The sequence below is a fragment of the Phaenicophaeus curvirostris genome, chromosome 3 (genome assembly GCF_032191515.1).
Source record: "Phaenicophaeus curvirostris isolate KB17595 chromosome 3, BPBGC_Pcur_1.0, whole genome shotgun sequence".
Classification (NCBI taxonomy): domain Eukaryota; kingdom Metazoa; phylum Chordata; class Aves; order Cuculiformes; family Cuculidae; genus Phaenicophaeus; species Phaenicophaeus curvirostris.
In genome coordinates, this window is record NC_091394.1 from 6,444,367 (window position 1) to 6,467,532 (window position 23,166).

Genomic DNA, 23,166 nt, shown 5'->3' on the forward strand with positions numbered 1-23,166 from the left:
GTTTTTCTTTGCTGGGATGCTCACAGACCCCTTGCCGGGTGCCAGCACATCGTCCCCACCCTCTGCAGCCCAGCTGCACACAGCAGCTCAGCTGGCACCCTCATCTCCCACCCCACTGAGAGAAATCAGGTGCTGGGGGATGGGTTGTGCCAAGGATCTGGGCTTAGGCTTCCTGCAGGAGCTGTACAGTGCACAAGCTACATGCAAAACACATACTCAGAGCAGGAGAAAATGCTGATGGGTGTCAATTCTGCTTTCCTCCGTATCTCCACTTAGTGCAAATTTGAAGGTAGCTGAAGACATTTGATGAGGAAAATGTTTTCCATTTATAAATCTGTGTCTGCATCTACTAGGAATTATCTTCTGTAAAGGTGAGGGACAAAGTTGTGCCGTAAATCCAGATGCTGATTCTTCTTTTATTCCTGGTTCTGTTTATAGAGACACAAATGTGTGGTGTCAGTATTCTGAATACTCCTCAAGAGCAAGGCATTTGTCAGCTGCTCTTCTTTCTGTTTCCAAATCAGCAATTTGCACCTCTCTGCATGTTTTTTCCAGTTACAGTTGCTTGATTAATTCTTCCTACAAAGCTAGCCCAGCCTGGGATTTAGCCATGTACTTCTTACCCCACTCCTTCCTTTGGGAAAATTGCCATTTCTTAATTTATTTATATTATTATTTATATTTAATATTTATTATTATAGATAAATAACATGGCATTGCTGGTGTCCCCCAGCCAGAGGGCTTCCCGACCCACAACAGGGTCACATAATAGCTGTGCAAATGCTTCCAGCATGAAGTCATCTACTGAAGCCCCCTCCTGTAAGACTTCACCAAATGCCACCAAAGTCAGAGTGGACCCAGGGTATTTTCTCCTCTTTGCAAATGAGAATGTCTTTTGAGGGGTCCTCAGGGCAGGATTTTGGGAAGGGCATCGGATGCTATGGAAGAGAAGTGCCTGTTAGGGAGTCTGAGAAGGTGAAACAGCCAGATCAGAAGCTCCCTGAGCAGGAGAGTGAGGGCTGGTACCCACTAACACAAGATCGCCTGAGCCCAAAGAAGGAAAGAGTTACTGGAGATAAGATAATTTCCACTTCCTAGTGAATCTTATTCATCTACATCCCAAATTTTTCGTTGCATTTTTCAGGAGCCATGCAGATCCCAGAGGAAACAAGTTTTCTGGAAAAATAGCTACATTTATACTTTTTAAAAGCTATTTTACACACACAGATTCACATTAAAAAAAAAAAAACAACAACAACCAATAGGGACATTTTTTACTCTTTGATATTTAATTACCGTAATCTGAAAATAAACCAATAAAAGAAACATCTCAACTAATGATCTGCCATCACAAAGCCTTAATGGAAAAAATCATCCTGTCAGGTATTATTACATTAAAGCCATTTCTGAACTTAAGAAAAAAAATTATGGGACAATGGTGTGGTTTTTGAAATACGTAGCATTAAAAATCTATAATGCTATCAAGAAATAGAATTCAATTGCCTTTTCTTTTTTTTCACTCTCAGCTTTTCCAAATAAGGATTTGAGATCTTCTACTTCAAGTGCTATCGTGCAAAGCCAGAGCTGAAGAATTCCTTTATCAAAAACATTTGCTACTATTTAAAATACTACCTACCTTTAATTCTTATTTAGTCCTGTAAGGAAATAGGACAAGGCAGAGCGGTTACTGAGTTTGTTATGTGAGCTGCACACACAGCAGTATCTCCACTGGGCTGCTTTGATACTAACAGCAATAGATCTATAGGTCAATATGCACCTCTAACTTGTGGCACCCTGTTGCCAAACCAGTAAAACTTGTTCTGAGATGCTTTTATCTTAATTCATGTTTTAATGAGCCACCTAAATCAACTGGAGAAACCTAAACCTATTTTAGCCATGCAAAATTTTATTTGAAATACGGTGTAACTGATACCACTGTAAGCCACATTGGTGCCAGCTGTATTTAGGACAACCTGCTGAAGTTTTGAAGGGGTTTTTGAGTACTTTTTCATGCTACTAAGGAACCAAAAGGTGTTCCTCCTATATTGGATGGTCACCCATGTCCTTTGCAGAGTTCCTCAGACCCTTGGTTTTCTCTAGCCTTTAACATGTTTAGTGTTTTGGAGTTGTCTCAGGGCAGCCCTTGTATGCATGTGGAACAAGACAAGGGGAGCTGGATCTTCACCACAGGCTAGGGTTTCTCTCAACTTGCCTGGTTCCCAAACTGAATTTCTGCAGTCCCACACCTAAGACATTTAAATCCATCGTGTGCAATATCTACATGAGCAGAGCTATTGAACTGTGTTTCTATGGTGTGGCACTTATCTACGGGGTATGTTGGTGGAGGATTTTGAGGAGGAAAGAAAGCATAGCTGGTACAGAGGAGAAGGGCATCATCTCTGACCTTTTTTTCCCACTTTGCAAGCACACTCCGCTGCTGTGTGAAAGCAAAGCCTCTCTCTGCCAGCACTGAGGTTGCATGGCGGGACAAGTGACACTCAGACAGATGGACACGTGTCATCCACACCCTCATGCACACGTAAAGAAGAGGTTTTGTGAGAGCCCAATAAGCTTTAAGGATTTTTTTTTATCTCCAACCTGGACCTGGTATCACTGAGGTTGTGTGAGATCCTGAACAAATATTGGCAGTCTAAATCAGGCATTGTTTTCCACCTGCTCTTCCCCTGTGAGGACATGAGGGAGAACTGGCTGTGACAAGCTCTTCTCAGTGCTCTGAGTTTTACATCAGTTCCATAAAATCTCATTGTCTCTGTCCTTGGCAAACTGCAGGGTGCTTTCCCCTTGCTAGTATTTCAAAACACGGGCAGCATTTCCTCTGAAGTTGATTGTATTAAGAGTATCTCAAGTAAGAAACTTGTTCTTATGATCGCTCTACCAAGGACCTTTGTTGGTAGCAGCCATGGTGACAACTTCCAAAGTCAGGTTACAAACCTCACTAGAAACTGGTGGGCAGCTCTTTGCTAAAACCCTGGATCAGGATGCTCCCTGTCTGAGGCAGAAGGACTCTAGGTCTCAGAAAGACATATGGGGACAAAAAGTGGCCTTCCTTCCCCACCATGCTCTGGATCAGCATCAGGTGAACTCATCCCATACAGGATCGCAGGCACCTCCCACTGGGCACATCAGGCCACCGATGCCAGGGAGCCACAGTAGGGAGTACAAGGGAGAAGATGCTGCAGGAGAGGTGCTGTGGGGAAGCCATCACCCCATGGCCAGAAACACCCTTTGGCAAGGTAAGATAAGGATGGGTCAAAAAGAAACTTATGTAGTGGCTGGTCTTGCTAGGCAAGGACTTGTGGACATGTTCTATAAAAATGTGGACTTCCTCAAATATCATTACCTACTGGACATACACTTCTCTCTTTGCTAGGGAGCTCCCTTCTGAGCACACTCATGAAACCCAGGGGTTGCTTTTAGTCCTGGTTTTGCATTAACATCTTGATAATATTTTTTTCTGGAGTTTGGTGGTGACCTTGGGCTGCTGGCCAGGGAACTCCTGTACCAAGGTGCTCACACACTGCTGCTTAAAAGCTTCAGTTCCACGGCTCCTCCATTTCCTTGGCACACTGGAAAAGCTGGACATCACTATTGGAATCTCGCTGAAAGCGTGTAATTTGCAGACCTGATATTCTCAAAGTAAACTGCAACTTTTCATTTTTCTCAGGGCAGTTTTGTGTTTGTTTTTTCCTCAGATCAAATGGGAGCCTGTTCAGGAAAAAATGTTACATACTTTTCAAAAACCTTTTCTGCTGTGCTTCTGAGAGCCTCTCTAAAGCAATCAGTATTTGCACAAAATTGGTACATATATATATGTGTGTGTGTATGTCTCTATCTTGAATGAAAAGCAACTTGGAAAAATTAATCTGCAAGGGAACTCAAAGAAGATGGTAAAGTTGCTAGAAATGATTCTGGGAGCTCACATTAGGATTACAAAGACACAGAACCCAATTCAAAGTACTTGAAATTGCTGCAGGTGTATACGCAGGTGATGTTCAAATCACACCTAGCCTCAGGCAACTCCATTGTGAATATAAGTGTCAGCCTTTCTCTATAAGTTCTGAAACATCTACCCTCAAGATTTCTTCTTCTCATTATTATTGGAGAAGGAAGAGGGTGTAGATTTGCATCCACCTTCATTATGTGGCTTTTCATTCCTGTGAAAGAAACCCATCCTAATGTCTGGAAGGGATGAGAAGGTGAAAGATCCCTGCCTGCTATTGCTTTGCTTTCATGAACTGAAGAGAAGAGTTATGAGTTTTAGCAAACTCGATTTTTTTTTTTCCCCTGAACACAACCTCATCTCCAAAATCTCACGTTTCCCTCAAGAACTTCTGCCTTTGTTTGGGGAGTTTAGAAACTAAAAGTTGCCTGCAAGCAGCACTGGCTGCAGGTTCGGCTGTTCCTTCATGTTCCTTCAGCCTCCCTGGGAAGGCTGATACCAGGCTAGGTGAATTAACAATTGATGAAAAGGGTAGCGATTGTTCAGCTTTTTAGCAATTAGTCAGCTTGAGATAAGCACAAAGAAAGAACTCACACTTAAGGGTAAACAGAATAGTAATAATTTAGCAGAAGCAACTGACACTTAAAGAATAGCAGAATAGAAGCTGCTCATACTTAAAGAATACACAGTTGTTTAGCTAAAGCAACATATTTATATGAGCCTTTATGTGGGAAGGGGGTCCGTTGCTAGATGATTTCTGATAAGCAAGACAAGTCACCTGGAACTGTGATAAGAGCAGGAAGCAACAATGACAAGAATGTCAAGGATCTGGAGAACATGTGCGCAGATCGAAGTTAAGACAATCAACTTTATCCCTGAGAAGACACTGCACAGGCACAAACAGGAAGAAGACGCTACTCGCACTCATTATAATAAGAAGAGGGGAAAACTTATGAATATGTATAGGCGTTTTTTAGAATTTTATGAATATGTAACACTTTACTGTATAAAGCCAAGACAAGTTGCCACGACAGGCACACATGTTTGTGGGTTTTGTGAGAAATAATTCTCCCATGTGTCTCAGTGCTGTATAAACCTACCTACTTTATAACTTCATAAGTTATAGAGTCTTGATTCCGTGTGTTGGATGCAACAGGTGGGATCCGGGCAGGGATGCAGCTCCGGAGGTGGCAACCGCGGGTAAGGCGAGGCAGGGGGGGCTGGGACAGGTCCCACGCGTGGGGTGGAGGTCTGTGTGTCTGTGTGTCCGTGTCCCACCTCCCAGCGGGGCCGCCCCCGGGGCGGGGCCACCGCCCTCAAAGCCGGGGCGGCCGTCGGGGCGGCGAGCAGAGAGGGACCGTCAGCACCATGGAGAGCAGCCCCGCGAGGGGCGTCAGCACCATGGACAGCGGCGCCGCGGGGCGTCTCGACGCCGCCGCCTTCCTGGGCGCCTGGAGGCGCTTCGACGCCGACGGCAAGTCGGGGGGAACCGGGGGGGATACCAGGGGGGTCGGGGGGCCACCTGCATGACCACCTGGGTGGCCACCACGGAGGGTGAGGGCGGTGTGGGGTGCTCAGGCAGTTGGGTGGGTGGGTGGGTGCCTGCGCACGCGTCTGATCTTCATCCTCGTGGGGTCATGCGGATGTTTCAGAGCTCCTCTCCTCCTCCTCCTCCTCACGCCCCAATATCAGGTCTGTAAATTCCCCTTTTCACCCCCAAATTTTTTGCCTATTTGATCGCCTCCCTGTTCCTTCTGCTCCTTGAGTCACCTTCCCTGGAGGTGTTTAAGGGATGGGTGGACGAGGTGCTGAGGGACATGGTTTAGTATTTGATAGGAATGGTTGGACTTGATGATCTGATGGGTCTTTTCCAACCTGGTGATTCTATGATTCCCTCTGGTGGCTCCTGTTTGTGGTTTGGTGGGTCTTTTGGCTGAAAAACAAATTCAGATCACAAAAACTCCCAAGGGAGTTCAACAGTGCTGTGCCCTGCACGATAGATGTGAACTGGTCAGTTTGGAGATGAAACCTCCCAAGCAGACAGACAGGCTCCCCTGATGAAACCCCTACCATGCAGCCTTAGGCTCCCTGCACACAGACCATGACACAGTTCACTGAGCTCAGGCAGTACCATCTGACCATTAATATCTTTACTTTTATTTAGACAATGGTTACATAGAAGGGAAGGAGCTTGACAACTTTTTTCGTCATCTCCTGGAGAAACTGGGACCAGAAGTAAGTACCACGCTCGTTAGCCATGTATCTAATCCAAGCAAAAAGGTCATTTTGCCGAGTGATTATTTGCATTCGTTGTTCTCTGGTTGCTAGCTTCCTTAGCAATCCTTGGGGGAAAGAGATTTGCTCTTGGCAACAAGGTGGCATTTAAGCAGGCATGACAACCAAGTGCCATCACCTGAGATGCTTGATCAGTTGTTTCCAGTCCAACAGCTGCTGTCGTGGTGAGACTGCGGTTGGCACCAGCTGAAGGTGCTGTCTGGATGCATGGAGAGAAAGTAATTTACTGCCTTTGAATAGAAACAAATGAAAAAATATTGACACACAATCTGACAGGGCTAGGAGGAAGAAAACGGTTACGGTTTATCTAAGCGAGTGCTGATTAGCTTTGATAATATGATAGGTTTGTTTCCAAGGTCAAGTTTTAACAAATATACTCTCAGTAATTTTAAACGGTGCTTAGGAAGACAATGTACATTTATATTGCTGAAGATAGCTAGAAGTCAAACAGAAGTCAATTCTGTTTCTTGTAGGGTCAAGACCTGGCTCTCAAGTGTTTCTGGGTTTCTTCCCTGTTGGGTTTTTTTTTCATATTTTTGGCAGCATTTCCCCTCTCTTACTCTCTGCATCTCAGTCCTACCAGAAGTTGCACAATGATTTACAGGGTCTGGCTTCCTCAGCTTCTGGTTATTATGTTTCCTTTGGTTGTCACTGTCAGTGAAAGAGAAATCCTGACACTCAAGTCAGCTGATCAGAAGTACATAAAGAAAATATGCTCATAACAGGCTTAATATTTTCACTACACAGTTTATGGTTAACTTGGAAGAGAAAAATGTGTACGCATCTTCCAAATGGAAGGAGAGAGCATGCCAAAACCAGAGAGTAAACAATCCCTTTAAGCAAAAAGTAACTAATGAAAAGGCACTAGCTACTAAAAGGCATAAATTCATGATTATCAAGCATAAAAAAAAAAATATGCTTAAAAGTCAATTAGTATTCTTGGATTTTGGGGGCTGTAATAGAAAAAAAGATACTATGAATTTTTTTTTCAAGCAACTTTTTGTTTAATTTGCAAGTAAATTCAGATTGAAATGGGCATTTCTGCTGAAATTACTTTCTAGAGCATGGATAGTTAGATGAACAGATAGGCACACAAAATGACTTTAAAGCAAATCAAGAAAGATTCAACAGCAAGTGCTAAGAATCATTAGGGACACAGAAAAACTAGTTTGAAGAGAAATTAAAAAGCTTATGATAGTTTACCCAAGAACAAAAGATCACATTGGGAGCTGCTGATCTTGGGGTATTGAAACACCAGTGCAAAGCATGCTTGAATGGACCCAGTGGCAGCAGATGCAAGATGTTGAAGGAGACACTTAAAATGAGGCCAGAGAGGTCAATGTCGCAGGTCACTGAAGCAAGAGGCCTCCAAGCGGGACTCTCTAGAGTTAACTGTAGCTGGTAATAAGACAGAGGTTTAGCTGAGGTTCTCAGACTGCAGGCACCTTCCTGATGATGAAACCTGAGGAAGAAACTTCCAGCCCCACACTATACCACAGATGCCCCTTTCTTTCATGTCCCTCCTATGAGATTTTGGGAACAGCATCACACAGGATGGGTTGCAAACCTGGTGTGTTACAGCAGTGGTTTTTGTCTTGCTGACATCAATGTGAACCCTGTTATACTGCGTTAGGTATCAATACTCAGATATTTGCAAAATAAGGGTTATCTAGCAATGAGCTATTCAACTTCAAGAAACCAAGAACTGTTTCACTGACCACCAAAAGTCACTGTTTGGATAACTCCAGCTTAAACCAGCGTGCTCATCTAGTTTGCATCTCATTTGCTTCTGCTGTCTAGATTTTGCCATTAAAAGAAAAAGCTTAACACAAACAGAATCAGAAAAGAACCAACTCCCTCTCTATCTATTTAATAGAAGAAATAGGTTAATTCTGGAAGACACTGCTTACTAACTGCCAGGCTGCACAGTCTCACAAGTGTTTCTGGGTTTCTCCCCTGGTTTTCTTGTGTACTTTTGGCAGTATTTCATAGAATCACAGAGTGGTTTGTGGTGGAAGGGACCTTAAAGAACATCCAGTTCCAACCCCTCTCTCATGGGCAAGGACACCTGCCAAACAGGTGCTCAAAGCCTCATCCAACCTGGTCTCAAACACCTCCAGGCATGGGGCATTCACAGCTTCCCTGGGCAACAAGAATAATTTCCACTTAAGCTGTATTACCCTAAGTGATAAGATGGCATGTTGCCTTGTTTTCCTTTGCCAGCAATCTGGTTTCAGTTCTTGTGGTTGTTTAGGGACTAAACAGTCTCCTATCCAACAGGCAGCCAGCAGGGCAATCTGTCTTGGTGGCAGAAAACCCGAGGTGAGCTTTGTCCTGGGAGACTGAGAGCAGCCCCCTGCCCTGTTCTCCTAGGTATGGGGTTTTCCTGTAGTATTGGATTAAACAAAGGTCTCTGCTATATTTATACAATGAGTTTATCTAACAATGTTGAGCCATTTTTCTCTGTTTCAAGTTATTTATATTGTACAGGCTTGTGGTTATAGTGGGAGGGGTAAAGGATCACCTCTACACTGGTTTTCACCATCCAACAGAAAGAAAGTGGCCCATGAGCCGGCAGTGACCCAGGTGGCCAAGAAGGCCAATGGCATCTTGGCTTGGATCAGAAACAGCATGACCAGCAGGTCCAGGGAAGTTATTCTCCCTCTGTACTTGGCACTGGTGAGACCACTCCTCGAATCCTGTGTTCAGCTCTGGGCCCCTCACCACAAGAAGGATGTTGAGGCTCTGGAGCGAGTCCAGAGAAGAGCAACGAAGCTGGTGAAGGGGCTGGAGAACAGGCCTTATGAGGAACGGCTGAGAGAGCTGGGGGTGTTTAGCCTGGAGAAGAGGGGGCTGAGGGGAGACCTCATTGCTCTCTATAACTACCTGAAAGGAGGTTGTGGAGAGGAGGGAGCTGGCCTCTTCTCCCAAGTGACAGGGGACAGGACGAGAGGGAATGGCCTCAAGCTCCACCAGGGGAGGTTCAGGCTGGACATTAGGAAAAGATTTTTCACAGAAAGGGTCACTGGGCACTGGAACAGGCTGCCCAGGGAGGTGGTTGAGTCACCTTTCCTGGAGGTGTTTAAGGGACGGGTGGACGAGGTGCTGAGGGACATGGTTTAGTGTTTGATAGGAATGGTTGGACTCAATGATCCGGTGGGTCTCTTCCAACCTGGTTATTCTATGATGCTATGATTCTAAGGAGAGAGCTGTGATTAAGCACCTCTGTGTTTTAGTGCTTGCTCTGGCCTTTGCTTCTTCTTTAGACTCTTAACATCTCTGTTTCCTTGCACAGTAGGAGAGGGAGACTGTAATACATTGGTATAACTTCCAGATGTGTCACAAGGATTAATTAGTGATTGTGACTGCTATACAAATGATAAATAATGTTATCAGCACTGTAAGTTGTCTCTGCTTGAATAGAGAGCAGCTTCATGATTACATTTTTTCAGCCTACACTCTCCAAGCTGTTATTTTTCTTAATGACCACTGTCATCCTTTAACTCTGTTTTTCTTCCCAGCTACTCTGCAGAATCCCCAGCTGACACTAAATGCCAGGGGATGGGAGCAGCTGGGAAAACAATGCAAAAGGGAGCTGGTCAGGAAGCCTAGAGTCACAGCTCTTCCCAACAGCTCTAAAGTGAGGAAGGAAACGTGAAATACTCTCCAGTGATGAAGGTTAATTTATCACCTTTTATTGAACCATCAAGAATTTTTTTTTCATGAGGAAGGGAAAACTTTGCAACAAAGGTAGATCTGAATTTTGGCAATGCCTTTTAACCTTACAATCAACCAACACAAATTCTGGATTCTGCTTTCTACCTCTCTTCCTCCAGCAATGGACTATCGCTGGAGATCTTTGGATAATGCCCCTAATAACATGCTTTAACTTCTGGTCAGCCCTGAAGTGGTCAGGCAGTTGGACTAGATGATCATTGTAGGTACCTTCCAACTGAAATAGTCCATTCCATTCCATTCTGCTTTGCTCTGTTCAATTCTATTGCTAAGAAAATACCTTTGATTTCCAAGTGTATGTTACATAGACACAAATCTTTGGTGAAACACTGGAGGTTTATAACACTGATGGACTGAAGTTTATAAAAATTCTCCATCAGCCAGAGGGGATTCTGTGGTTTCTTTCTTTTGAGGGATATAAGGCAGAACAGAGGATAATTCAGTCAAACACCAGCACAGGTTTGTGACCTGCTGGCATTACCCATCTGCTGCCATTATTACTCCTATGACTTCTCTCTAACTAGCTGAGCCTCCAACTTCCAGTCTGCTGCTGTGTGGCTGCTGTGATACACCTGTGCTCTCTTCTGTTTACCCATAAACCTCTTTCTTCTACATTATGGACGCTTTTACATGCATTTTCTAAATGTTTTCTGAATTAGGTGAAAATTTAGTGAAAAGGACAGTTTCTTTCAGCACTGACAAAGTAATTTTATTGAAACAGGAAAGCCTCTGTTTTTCTCTTTTATTGCTATACATCTTTCTTTTATTTATAGAGATCATGTAGGATCTTCCTTGCTTACTCTTTGCCATACTTTTAATGAAGTCTTATGTATATTTTTGTAATAATTAGGCAAGAAGAGTTTTATAGACTAGCGATTACAAATTTTTGATTTATATTACTGGAATTTCCATAAAAGCAATAATGTCTGAGTAGATACAGAAGGAAATGCGCATTAGCATTATACTTGCCAGGCTCTTTCACAGAAAGATGTTTCATTTGCTAACATTATACAAAAATTAGACAGAGGACTTTGGGGTAAAAGTCAGTTCCACTCACCTAGCTGTAAGTGTGTAAGAGACCACATTTAAAATTTTTTGAAGTGTAAATTTGATCAGGCAAGACAGGTGTTAGCCTTGTTATAATCCCCCTACCCCCATACCACCTGGACAGTTATGACTGGAAAGGACTGAATTTAATCTTCAGGAGCTCACTGTGAATAGCCATGAAGTATTTGTCTTTGATTTTTACTTCCAAAGAAGATGAGCAGCCTCCAGCTACTCTTGCACTTCATCCTTGCCTTGCACAATGTATTTTCTGTCTACATTATGTGTGGTCAGGAAAGGAGCAACTAGTAATTCAAACTAAGTTCAATGGCCAAAGTATATCAGCCAGCCTTAAAGCAGACTCCCTGTTTGTTTTACCACCCCAGGAGACCCAGGATCACAGACCAGGTCTCTGGTGAGCAGCAGGTCAACAGCAAGAAGACCTCTAGCAGAAAGCGTTCTTCTGCATCCTCCTTCAGAATAAACCAGAAATCTCAGTCTTGAGTTGATCCTGATGATTTAGATATAAGGAAGAATTTTTTTACTGTGAGGGTGGTGAGACAGTGGACCAAGTTGCCTAGAGAAGATGTGGATGCCCCCTTCCTGGAGATGTTCAAGGCCAGGCTGGAATGGGCTTTGAGCAACTTGATCCAGTGGAAGATGTCCCTGCCCACAGCAGGGGGTGGAACTAAATGTTGTTTAAGGCCTTTTCTATCCCAAACCATTCTATGATTCTATGATTGCCAAATACTGTCATTTCTTCAGGTGCAACTTTCATTAGCCTTGATTAACCGATCAATTCCTATTCCTGTTTCTGCACATTAAGGTAGGGCACTGCAGGCTCCTCAAAGTATGTCTAAATGCAAACCCAACGTGCCTATGGGAAAAAAAACCAGACATGATGTGTTTTCATTGCCCGAAGGCATGTCAAAAAACTTCCAGCCTAGTAGATGGGGCAGAACAAAGAACCTGTCCAAAGCCTAACCACAAAGCTGTGACGGCACAGGGAGGGCTGTATTAGCCTTTGTTGGATGTGGGTGTCTTCTGCATGAAAAAATATTTCCCACGTAAGTGCTGATGAGAGCTAAAAAGGGAACCAAAACGCAACACAGGATGACAGGATAAGTACTCATCTATTGTAGCATGCAGGATTACAGTAAATCCTAACCAAAATACAGGGACAAATTCTCACGTGATAGCAAGATTGGCCTAAATGAGAAGTTGGCCTGGGAGCTGTGGAGTGAAATCCCACACTAGCACAGGCAATCCAATGTACAACTGCATGGATGGGATGAAGTCATTCATGCGATTCGTTTTTCTAATGCTACAGAATTGAAAGAAGGATTGGGCCAAATAAAGATCCCTTTTTTCCAAGCTAAATGTGTATGTTACTGATGTCATATCTGATCTCTGCTGGCCTCCCATTTGTACTGTGTGGCTTTTGGCATGGTAGTAGATGTCAAGTTTGTTTTCCAACTAGCATTCTTGGCAGGTGTAATTTATTTTCATAGATCTTGTAGGAACTTGATATTTCAGGGACTCTTTGCCCTTCTATCAAATCTGGCTGAAACGTCGCTAGGACAAACGTGCTCAAGCCAGTATTTTCAGGTAAGCCTCATTTTTCCCTCAATAAATAGACTATAATAATCCCTTACATTTGGGTTCTTTTTGTTTTTTATATCCTTATCAATAGAGTGGCTTGCTTTCAAAAATCATTTCAAGAAGGAAAAAAATCCAGTTTATGACAACACTGTCTCGATCAGGAGGAGCTAAATGATATCCCTTTTCAACAAGTAGGAAAGGCTCCACAATGCTCCATATATTTTCTTTTTACCAGACCCAAAACATATGACTCATAGTTTTGTTTTCATCAAGGAAAGCTGCTGCCAAGCACATGTATTCCTTGAGGAGTGAAAATTTAATTAGGCAGCAGGAGGAAAAGAGTGTGATGATATAAAAGGAAGGGGTTAACAAAGAAGACGTTTTATAGCTATTTTTCCAAAGAGTCATAACCACCACCAACAAAGAAATTAAATGCTGTAGATATTAAAGAAAAAATGTGACCATACCCTTTCCGTTATTGCGAACAGTATTAAAAACTAGATTACCTTTCTGATGCTAAATACTTTAAAAGGGATTTTGCAAAAGCAAAAACATAGACTGGACATGGAAAGGAGAAAGCAGGAAATTCATTTGTTAAAGCAACTTGAAGCATAGGAGCTTTTCTCCATAAAACTCTGTGGAAGAGCATCCATAGTGTGAAATTTACTCCTTAACCCTGAAAAATGTATGAACAAAGCCACAATAATGTTTTAAACTGTGTGCTTTTATAAGAACAAAAATGACATGGCCTCCTCATGATGCATAGTAAGGATTTCCTCCTTGACTGAACAGTGAAAGCACGCAGCAGTTCTTGGAAACCATGCAGCATATGACCTGTGAGGGATCATGGCAGCTGAAGCTTTACAACTCCGATGAAGCAAGCTAAAAAGGGGTTAAAGCATCCCTCTGCTCCAAGCTAGCTTCCATCACTGTTAGCTTCCAATGGAGATCATATTTCATGGAAATTAGCAGAAGGGTTTTTCTTCCCTTAAATGAGCATCAAGAGCAACATTGCAGGGGATTTCCTTCTGACAGAGGACCCTTTCTCCCTTCCCAGCCAAGCACTTGCTCTTCCACCAACTGCACTCTTCCTCAGACCAACCCTGAGCAAATCTGGAGGCAGGTCCTAGTTCAGGTATGTTTTTAAGACTCTGGCAGGGACTCCTTTGCATTATGGTGTTGATCGATGCTAAATGTCAGCATCTCTATAGATGTTTCTGCCTTAAGTAGGCAGCAATTCAGGGGAAACTGCTCCTCTGTCAGTTAAGGCTATTACCTCTTGATTACCTCTTGATTAAATTCTCCTTCAGAAACTCAGGAAGATGCAAGAAGCAGGGAAAAAAAAAAAAGAATTACAAGAAAGGCCTCCCCATACAGATAGCTACAAGAAAAAAATGCAACAGCACCTGCTTAAATGCTCACAAAAGAGAAATTCTATCTAGTTGTGTAAAATTTTAGCCCAACAACTATAGCTGTTTACTTGCTGCAAAGGCATTTGCCCCTATTCCAGCTTATAGAGACAAGAGGCACAAATTTGTACTGTGCTAGTTGTACAGTTGCTTTCCAGAGCAGAATGGTGATGTATTTTCTTTATTACACCCCCTGCAATCCATAGCGCTTAAATAAATGGAGTGTGAGACTGAGGCATTTGAAAGCAGATCATGTTTGTCTTTTAGGCTTTCCAGCTTGCTGCACTCTGTAGTTGAACAGTGAGTTAATAATTAAAGAGAAGGAAGGAAGGAAAAACAAGCTTCCCAGGGAAGCTGGTGACTATAGAACCTGCTGCAGCACCTGTGGTTTTGTGTGAATGCCATACATCCCTGCGTGTACCTGTCTGGAGGTCTCCCCTTCTTCCTCTTCTGCTCCAGATCTTTCTTCTACCATAGGTCTTGCCCTGATCTGGGAGGCAAGGAAATATTTGTGGAAGCCTAAATGCAGAAAATAAAAAAATTAGGGCTTTTGACCAGCAAACTGCCAAGGTTTTACCTTTGACCTCCCCTCAGCACCCTCGTTGTAGGGTGGCCCCCTGGACCCATCCTGCCTGGCCAGTTCCCCTGTGCAGCTCCCCACCACCCCAGCATCCCAGCTTGGCCCTGGGCTCCACTCTGGGTGAGAAATACCCCCCTACACTGATGGCTGGTTGCTGGATCCCTGGTCATACCAGCAGAAACTGCCTCAACTGTTATTTCTTACCTGAGAATAGTTATTTCAACCCTTTTAGGGTTATCTGAATCTTGTCTGTTCAAATCACCAATAGAGCTACAAAAAAAAAAATCTGCTTGATATACTTATGTGACTGTAATTGGTTGCTTTATCTACAAGGCTTTTAAAAATGTTAATAGTCTCCATATCATTTCTCATTATTTCCCCTCTGGCTGGCTTTATTTGCTATTAGTCTTTGTCCATCTTCTTTCTTCTGAGCAGAGCTTGGGGTCCCAGTTGGGGTGCCTCCTCCTGAAGCCCTCATAGGGCTCCGAGGACATTGCACCAGTACAAATAATACAAAGGACAACACATTTATTTAGTAAAATCCTACCTTGGGACCATAAATCCTGGAATATTACCTGGGCATTACTTCTGACCAAATACTTCTCCCCTTCTGTTTCTGGAGCATGAGGCTCCTGCTTCACCACTCACAAGTTTCCCAGGGTAGCTGCCTCACTGTAGCAGGCTGCCCCACCACAGGCTGAAGATCTTCAAATACACATTAAAGACCTAGAAAATATAGCAGGAATCGGCAGTTCATGTTCTTGCTTGGACAAGAGGAACGAATCATGCAGATTGCATGTGAGGTTTTTCTAGCCTTTTAAATGTTTTTGGAATGGAAAGACAATCAGAGCCAGTTGCTGGTCTGTACTACCAGAAGATTGCCTTTAGAGAACAGGTCTCCCAGTCTTGGTTTCTGCTTGAAATGGCATGGCTTACTTGATCCTTTTTTATCTTCTAGTATTGGATTGGGGGTTCTTTGGTGAACATAAAGGTCACCTTTGAAACCTAACGTTCATAAACCAAGATGCACCATTCTTGGTGTAAAAATTTGTAATATACAAAAAAATTTGCCTTAGGTGCACATCTTGGGAAACCCAGTTTGTGCAGTATTACTTACTTTGCTTTTATTCTTCAGGAGTAAAGGCTGAGTTTCAGTAGATCTATCACCTTTTATGTTTCGTAAGTAGAATATTTATGAAAAGAGAAAGTGCAATCCACTGTAGTGTAACCTCTTAGACTAAAACCTATTGAAGCTGTGTAAATACTTTAGGCATTTACTTGATGTGTGCCATGGTTTAAAACAGTTAAAAATAAATAAAAAAGGTGACAGCCCTATTTTTATGCAGATAACAATGTTCCTGCACGCAAAGCTCTATGAAGTGGTGGTTAATAGCTGACACAAAGTTAAGCAATAAGCTTTCTTAACAAATGACTAGTCTGAACTCCGCAGCGCACTTTTCAAATATTAGCTATGATTATAATTTCAGAAATAACTTATCCCACTGGGCACAGAGGAGGATAATTTCAGAGTAATTTGCAGGCTTATTGAAGCTGGCAACTGATAGGCTTGCCTAATGCCGGGGAGGTGTCTCAAAGCATCAAGGTGCCGTCAGAAGGCAATTTAAATAGCATGAGGGCGAGTAATAATGCCAAAAGGAAAGACAACTGTGTATTTGTCATCAATGGTGTGCTGTGCCCCCACTGCCCACAGCCAGGGGAGCCAGCAGTGATAACCACCTGGGGCAGTGGTGCAGGCACCTGGCCCCACAGAGCTGGGCGGCCACAACCACAGGGACAGAGCATCCTGCTGCCATGCCCTGGGACCTACTTAAGCTGCCACTAGACAGACCTCAGGAGGGGGACCACCAATCTGCAAGATCCCTACTGGGACAGTGATCTTGTCTCTATCTTGGAGTTCTGCTCTTAGCACTGTACCTCGAGGATGGACCTGGGGGATGTGCCCCACCTGCCCGAGAAAGCTGTGGATGCCCCTATCCTCCCATTCCCAATTCCAGATTCCCAGACTTTCCATCATTTGGCACATCCTAGTCCTGTACTGAGCTGCGGTTGTTTAGCCTGGAGAGGAGGAGGCTGAGGGGAGACCTCATTGCTCTCTATAACTACCTGAAAGGAGGTTGTGGAGAGGAGGGAGCTGGGCTCTTCTCCCAGGTGACGGGGGACAGGATGAGAGGGAATGGCCTCAAGCTCCACCAGCGGACATTCAGGCTGGACATTAGGAAAAAAATTTTCATGGAAAGGGTCACTGGGCACTGGAACAGGCTGCCCAGTGGGGGTGGTTGAGTCACCTTCCCTGGAGGGGTTTAAGGCACAGGTGGACGAGGTGCTAAGGGACATGGTTTAGTGTTTGATAGGAATGGTTGGACTCGATGATCTGGTGGGTCTCTTCCAACCTGGTGATTCTATGATTCTACGATACTCTCCTAGTGAAGGAGCTTCACTTACTCTAAGTAGATCTCTCTCAGTTATTTTGAGGTGACTTTTACAATCCAAAGTAAATTAACTCTTTCTCCCCTGATTCCAACGTAGGACACTCAGCACTGACAATGCTGTTAAAGATTTCTGTATAAGCCATGATGAATTTGTGCAGGTAGGTGCTCATGAGCTCTGAGTCTGCTCTGAAGTAAGGTGAAGGCAGATTAAATTATGTCATAAATGATTAGTTATACTATCAGCTTATCCATATACCTGTAGATATCTTTTTTCCTGTTATCACTTGCAGCAAATTAAGGCTGCAAACACCAGTCACACCTAAACATGTGGGGAAATCAGGTGACAAAGTGGGTGCAAAGATAGACCTTAGCTTAACGATAAGCAGAAGATAATTAACTTTCTTTTTGATTACCTCCTCTGTAACATCCTAGTGTGTATTGCTTGAGAGCAGCTGGAAATTGCCATCATCATCTGGCTACTAATGAATGGCCAGGGATGTTTTAGGGTGTGAGGCATGTTCAGCTTTCTGTGTGGTCTTTTCAAACCCCCATCTGGAGTAAGAATGTGAACTGCAGTTGCTACATGTGCAGCCTGGCTGAGTTACTCTGCTCAGTGGTGACAAACCTTACAGAAAGCTCTTCTGCACTGCACAACATTCTGCAGAGCAGCATAATTGAATTCCCCAGGGCTCAGTGCTGGGTCCAGCCCTGTTCAATGTCTTTATCAATGACCTGGATGAAGGCATCGAGTGCACCCTTAGCAAGTTTGCGGATGACACTAAGCTGGGTGGAAGCGTTGATCTGCTGGAGGGTCGGGAGGCTCCAAAGGGATCTGAACAGGCTGGACCGCTGGGCTGAGACCAACGGCATGAGGTTTAACAAGGCCAAATGCCGGGTCCTGCACTTGGGGCACAACAACCCTGTGCAGCTACAGACTAGGAGAAGTCTGTCTAGAAAGCTGCCTGGAGGAGAGGGACCTGGGGGGTTGGTTGACAGCGACTGAACATGAGCCAGTAGTGTGCCCAGGTGGCCAAGAAGGCTAATGGCATCTTGGCTTGGATCAGAAACGGCGTGACCAGCAGGTCCAGGGAGGTTCTTCTCCCTCTGTACTCGGCACTGGTGAGACCGCTCCTCGAATCCTGTGTTCAGTTCTGGGCCCCTCACCACCAGAAGGATGTTGAGGCTCTGGAGTGAGTCCAGAGAAGAGCAACGAAGCTGGTGAAAGGGCTGGAGAACAGGCCTTATGAGGAATGGCTGAGAGAGCTGGGGTTGTTTAGCCTGGAGAAGAGGAGGCTGAGGGGTGACCTCATTGCTCTCTACAACTACCTGAAAGGACGTTGTAGAGAGGAGGGTGCTGGCCTCTTCTCCCAAGTGACAGGGGACAGGACAAGAGGGAATGGCTTCAAGCTCCGCCAGGGGAGGTTTAGGCTAGACATTAGGAAAAAATTCTTTACAGAAAGGGTCATTGGGCACTGGAACAGGCTGCCCAGGGAGGTGGTTGAGTCACCTTCCCTGGAGGTGTTTAAGGCACGGGTGGACGAGGTGCTAAGGGACACGGTTTAGTGTTTGATAGGAATGGTTGGACTCAATGATCCTGTGGGTCTCTTCCAACCTGGTTATTCTATGATTCTATGATAATTATTGCTCCAATTCACACTTTGCACAATCAGGTCCTGAAGAAGCACATAAGGTAGTGAATAATCTGAAGCCTGGGGCATCATGCAGAGCGTGGAAACCCACTGTTCACTCTGCCTGGACAGGACAACAGAGAGTGTCCTTTCCTAAGCGTGGGCTTTATAGTTGCTTAGCTTGTGAATGGTCAGGCAGGCTGCACTGAGCCATGCATTGAGTGAATTTGAGAAAGTTACTTGCAGTCCTGTGTCACACTTTTAAGAAAGTGATTGTACAACCTGATGGACCAGCAATAGTAAGCTATAGTCCTAAATCCTAAGCCCACCTGCACAGAGGCGTGATAAAAACTTTGAAAAGGTTTCCTTCAGGGGTTGGGAAGAATTTATTATCTTGTAAAAAACGCTCCAAAGGCATGCCAAGAGCCAATCTGGGTTATCCTTCTCCATCCCTTCCAGAGAGGGGCATTTTGCACGCCACTGGGAGAGGAGCCAGGACCTGCTCAGTGCAGAGAATAACACTGACTTCATTATTGCTTGGGCAAGATTAACTAGGTGAGCTTCCCAGTCCAGCCACAAAGCTTATCTGACCAGAAGCCTTTCCCCAGAGTGGGGTGATTGTACTTCGTGTGCGCCAGTCAGACCGGATGCCCTAATGCTTGCTGCCAGGAAAGAAGATCATGCCTGATGAACCCAAGCATTGTATTTCACCTGTCAAAGCAGTGCCTGTCAAGACATATAACCTGACAAGTCCTGAAAATTTCTTAGTGTGTATAAATCGATTATCGAGTTCAACAGATGCAAACAGAATGTGAATTGCTTGAAATTCCATGCTATTAACCCAGAAATACTGACAAGGTTTGGTGCTAGGTCTTGAACCAGTTGACAGGCAATAATAAATTACAATCTAGCTCCACTGACACCTTTCAAAGCTGATGATCTGATGAACTACAGAGATGTAGTTCAAGGATAAAGACACCTTCCTGAAAAGCACAAGTTGAAAACATGCAGCACGGATGCTACTGTAACACACACTTAAAAAAACCCAAATCCCAGAAATACAGTTGGAACAGCTGGCTAAACAAGCAAATGCCAATGGAATAATCTGGGGTCTCCAAACACTGGTCTTCCAACGGAAATTTTGGTTGCTACAAAGCTATGCATAGGACTTATTCCCAGGTATTTGTCTTAGGTGGTGTGTTTGTGGTCTTTTAGAAGCATTAACCCCTGACTGTAAGGATGCGATGACCCTGGTGGTTACCTGTGAGTGAGGAGAGATTTCCTCCAGGAAACTTTTCTAGGGCCCTCAGAAATATTCATGTGCATGTTGTTTTCCTCATGGTAGGACACTGTCACTGAAGAAAAAGTTCAGAGGATGAAGGAGCAATTCATGTCTGCCTACGATGTCACCACAGATGGACGCCTGCAAATCCAAGAGGTATCGCCCTCCAATCACAGCACAGGATTTCTTCAAAAGAATAAGGGATAATCAGGACCTAGAGCAGGCTTGGGGGATATGGGAGGTAGAGCATGGGTGGGGAGGAAGCGAGTCATTAGCCATCGCTTGTTTGGGGTTTATTTCAAAGGCAACAACATGTCAAGCTTATAATTCCCACACTGGATCATCAGCCACTCAATTTTTTTCTTTTCTTGTTTTGTTATGTTTGTTTTGATTTTTTTATTTTTTTTTCAGCTTGCAAATATGGTCTTGCCGGATGATGAGAATTTTCTGCTGCTTTTCCGACGAGAAACCCCCTTGGACAACAGTGTGGAATTCATGCGTGTTAGTACCTCTACGTTGTCCCTTCCCCTTGCACACCAACAGCTTCTTCAATAACTACACTTTCCCTGTCTGTAGAATATAGCATGGGGAATACATGGGTGTGGTGGAAGCAAACCATGTTCTGACCCGTTCAGGTAGAGAAGATTGTACGTTATTTACACCAGCAAAGCAGAGATGTGGTTGGTAAAACTGGACCAAAGGCACCTGGAGAGTTCATTAAACTTAGAAAACACTCTCAGCCACCTCTCAATCATGCTGCCAGAGTTAAAACCTTACTTATTACCTACACACTAATAAATTCAGCCCTGTTGGGAGCTACAGCCAAAATCGCTGCTCCTCTGCCTGGAGAAGAGGAGGCTGAGGGGAGACCTCATTGTTCTCTACAACTACCTGAAAGGAGGCCTCTTCTCCCAAGTGACAGGGGACAGGACTCAAGCTCCACCAGGCAAGGTTTAGGCTGGACATTAGGAAAAAATTTTTCACAGAAAGGGTCATTGGGCACTGGCAGAGGCTGCCCAGGGAGGGGGTTGAGTCACCTTCCCTGGACGTGTTTAAGGAGTGGGTGGACGAGGCGCTGAGGGACATGGTTTAGTGTTTGATAGGAATGGTTGGACTCGATGACCCGGTGAGTCTTTTCCAACCTGGTGATTCTATGATTCTATGATTCCTCACCCACAGCACAGCATAGACCAAGAGGGCAGACCAAGTACGTTTTAAGCACCATTTTACCCTGAATCATTAGCCTGACAGGGTGTGGAGTGGAAATCTCCTTAAGTAGGGCCAACTGAGAAGCACAAGCCCATAAGGTTTCCTTCACCCAATCTTCCTCCACTCCCTGCTCCTAAATACCCCAGCACAGAATTTCAATTTCTCCAGGACTGCTTGCAATTACTTTTATTCCACATCCAAACTGAGAGCTTCTGTAGATCAATAGCCAGTTTTGCACAGACTTCAGTTTTATTCAGGGCGATAAGAGAAGCTGGCTATACAAATTAGGGGAAAACATGGAGCAGTTTTTTAGTCTTTTCTTCCTTTTATAGACAGTGAATCTGCATTAAATATGTGAGCAGTGTGTTACATGTACAGCATCCAAGTGTGAGTAAAAGCTATTGTGTGCAAAGTTTGTTTTATTTCTTCTACAATTGATTAAATATTGGATAATACAACAGTTTGCTCATTGTGGAAGTCCTGACTTGAATCGTTACTATCTATCATCCGAGCAGATAATTAAGTGCAATATTTATGTGATCATATCAATCTATCTCCATTCAGATCTGGCGCAGTTACGATGCTGATAGCAGTGGATTTATTTCAGCTGGTGAGCTCAAAGTAAGTTATCCTAATAAGTCTCTTTGGGCTTGATCTACAGCTTACTGATGTCAATAGGAGCCTGTCTGTCAGCTTTACCAACTTACTGCCTTTTTTTTTTTTATTGTGGTTCATGGGTGGCATTTCTAAGTTTTTCATGGTGAGTTGAAGAACTGGCGACCCTCCAACCTTCTGGCATGGGTGCAGGGAACTAGCTAGGAGGAAGGGTGGGCTGCTGTTGCCCTTGCTGTCCTGCTTCCCCCTTTCCTCGTCCCATGACCCCATTTGTCTCAGTTCCTCCCAGGCATCCAAGGAGCTCCCTGCAAGCGTGCCTCACCTCGGCATTGCATGTATGCCTCTACCAGCTGAGCAGAGCCAAAGCTGTTGTGTTTTATTAATGGGATTTCTTCATAACCTCTTTCTGAGCTGCAGATTTTTCTGAAAACTGATTTCTTTTTAAAGCTCAGGCTATTGAGGCAGAAACCTGTTCAGAAAAAAGTAACTCATACACTCTGGGTCAGCTGGGCACAGGACTCTGTCCCTGGGCTGCAGGTTCTGCGCTGACCTCTTGGCATGTGGCTCCAGCCTGTATGTCAATGAAGACATAAAAGGGTGCTGAAGAGTTTTGCTGATTGGCAAATATTTTGACTCAAGATCAGTTAGCAAATATTGCAGGACTTGATATCTTTCGCTTATTTTGTGAGTTAACTCTAACTTATTCCACTAATTTATTTAAAATATTAAATATAAATATTAAATAAAATATTATATTAAAAAATATAAAATTTTATTATATAAAAATATTTTATTATATAAAAATTAAATATTAAAATTATTTTTCAACTTAAAAATGTGAACTTTCTGTGCTTAAAGACACTAGTAATAATCAGAAATACGAAATTAGATTCATGTATCCTGCTGAATTTGGATTGAATGTCTCACTGTTACTTCTTGAATTCACTATAACAATTAGATTTTTGTCTCTTTCCTTACAACAGGATTTCCTGAGAGATCTCTTTTTGCAGCATAACAAGATGGTTGCTGAAGGAAAGCTGGAAGAATATACTGATACCATGGTAAGAAAAGATATTCCAGTACTATTGAGATTATAGTATTGAATTAAATGTCCTTCATGGTCAATGTCTATAGAGCAATAAATACCCTCTTAAAAGGTGCATCTTCTTGAAGAGATCCCTGTGGAAATTTAGCACTTGTTGCTGCCATTTCTTTGCACCACAGTGGACATCAGCGTGAACAGCATTTCATGCATTTTTGCTTTGAGTTGAACTGTTTATTATGTGAAAATAGCTCAACTTTATGCCAAAGCACACTGAGCCCTAAATCCACTTTAAACATGAGTGCATCATTCTT

At 43.7% G+C, this 23,166-nt stretch overlaps 1 protein-coding gene and 1 long non-coding RNA gene across 2 annotated transcripts in view; one reads left to right on the forward strand and one right to left on the reverse strand.

Annotated features, from left to right (window-relative positions):
* LOC138718769 (uncharacterized) overlaps positions 1 to 23,166 on the reverse strand; it is a 520,404-nt gene that overhangs the window by 492,962 nt on the left and 4,276 nt on the right. The window lies entirely within an intron of this gene.
* The window catches only part of SCGN (secretagogin, EF-hand calcium binding protein), a 29,684-nt gene continuing 11,872 nt past the window's right edge, over positions 5,355 to 23,166 (forward strand). The window contains exons 1-6 of the mRNA XM_069853314.1: positions 5,355 to 5,435; positions 6,126 to 6,196; positions 20,050 to 20,142; positions 20,398 to 20,487; positions 21,760 to 21,816; positions 22,794 to 22,871. Coding sequence (XP_069709415.1) covers positions 5,363 to 5,435; positions 6,126 to 6,196; positions 20,050 to 20,142; positions 20,398 to 20,487; positions 21,760 to 21,816; positions 22,794 to 22,871 — 462 coding nt within the window. The 5' untranslated portion in view covers positions 5,355 to 5,362. The remainder of the gene's footprint in view (positions 5,436 to 6,125; positions 6,197 to 20,049; positions 20,143 to 20,397; positions 20,488 to 21,759; positions 21,817 to 22,793; positions 22,872 to 23,166) is intronic.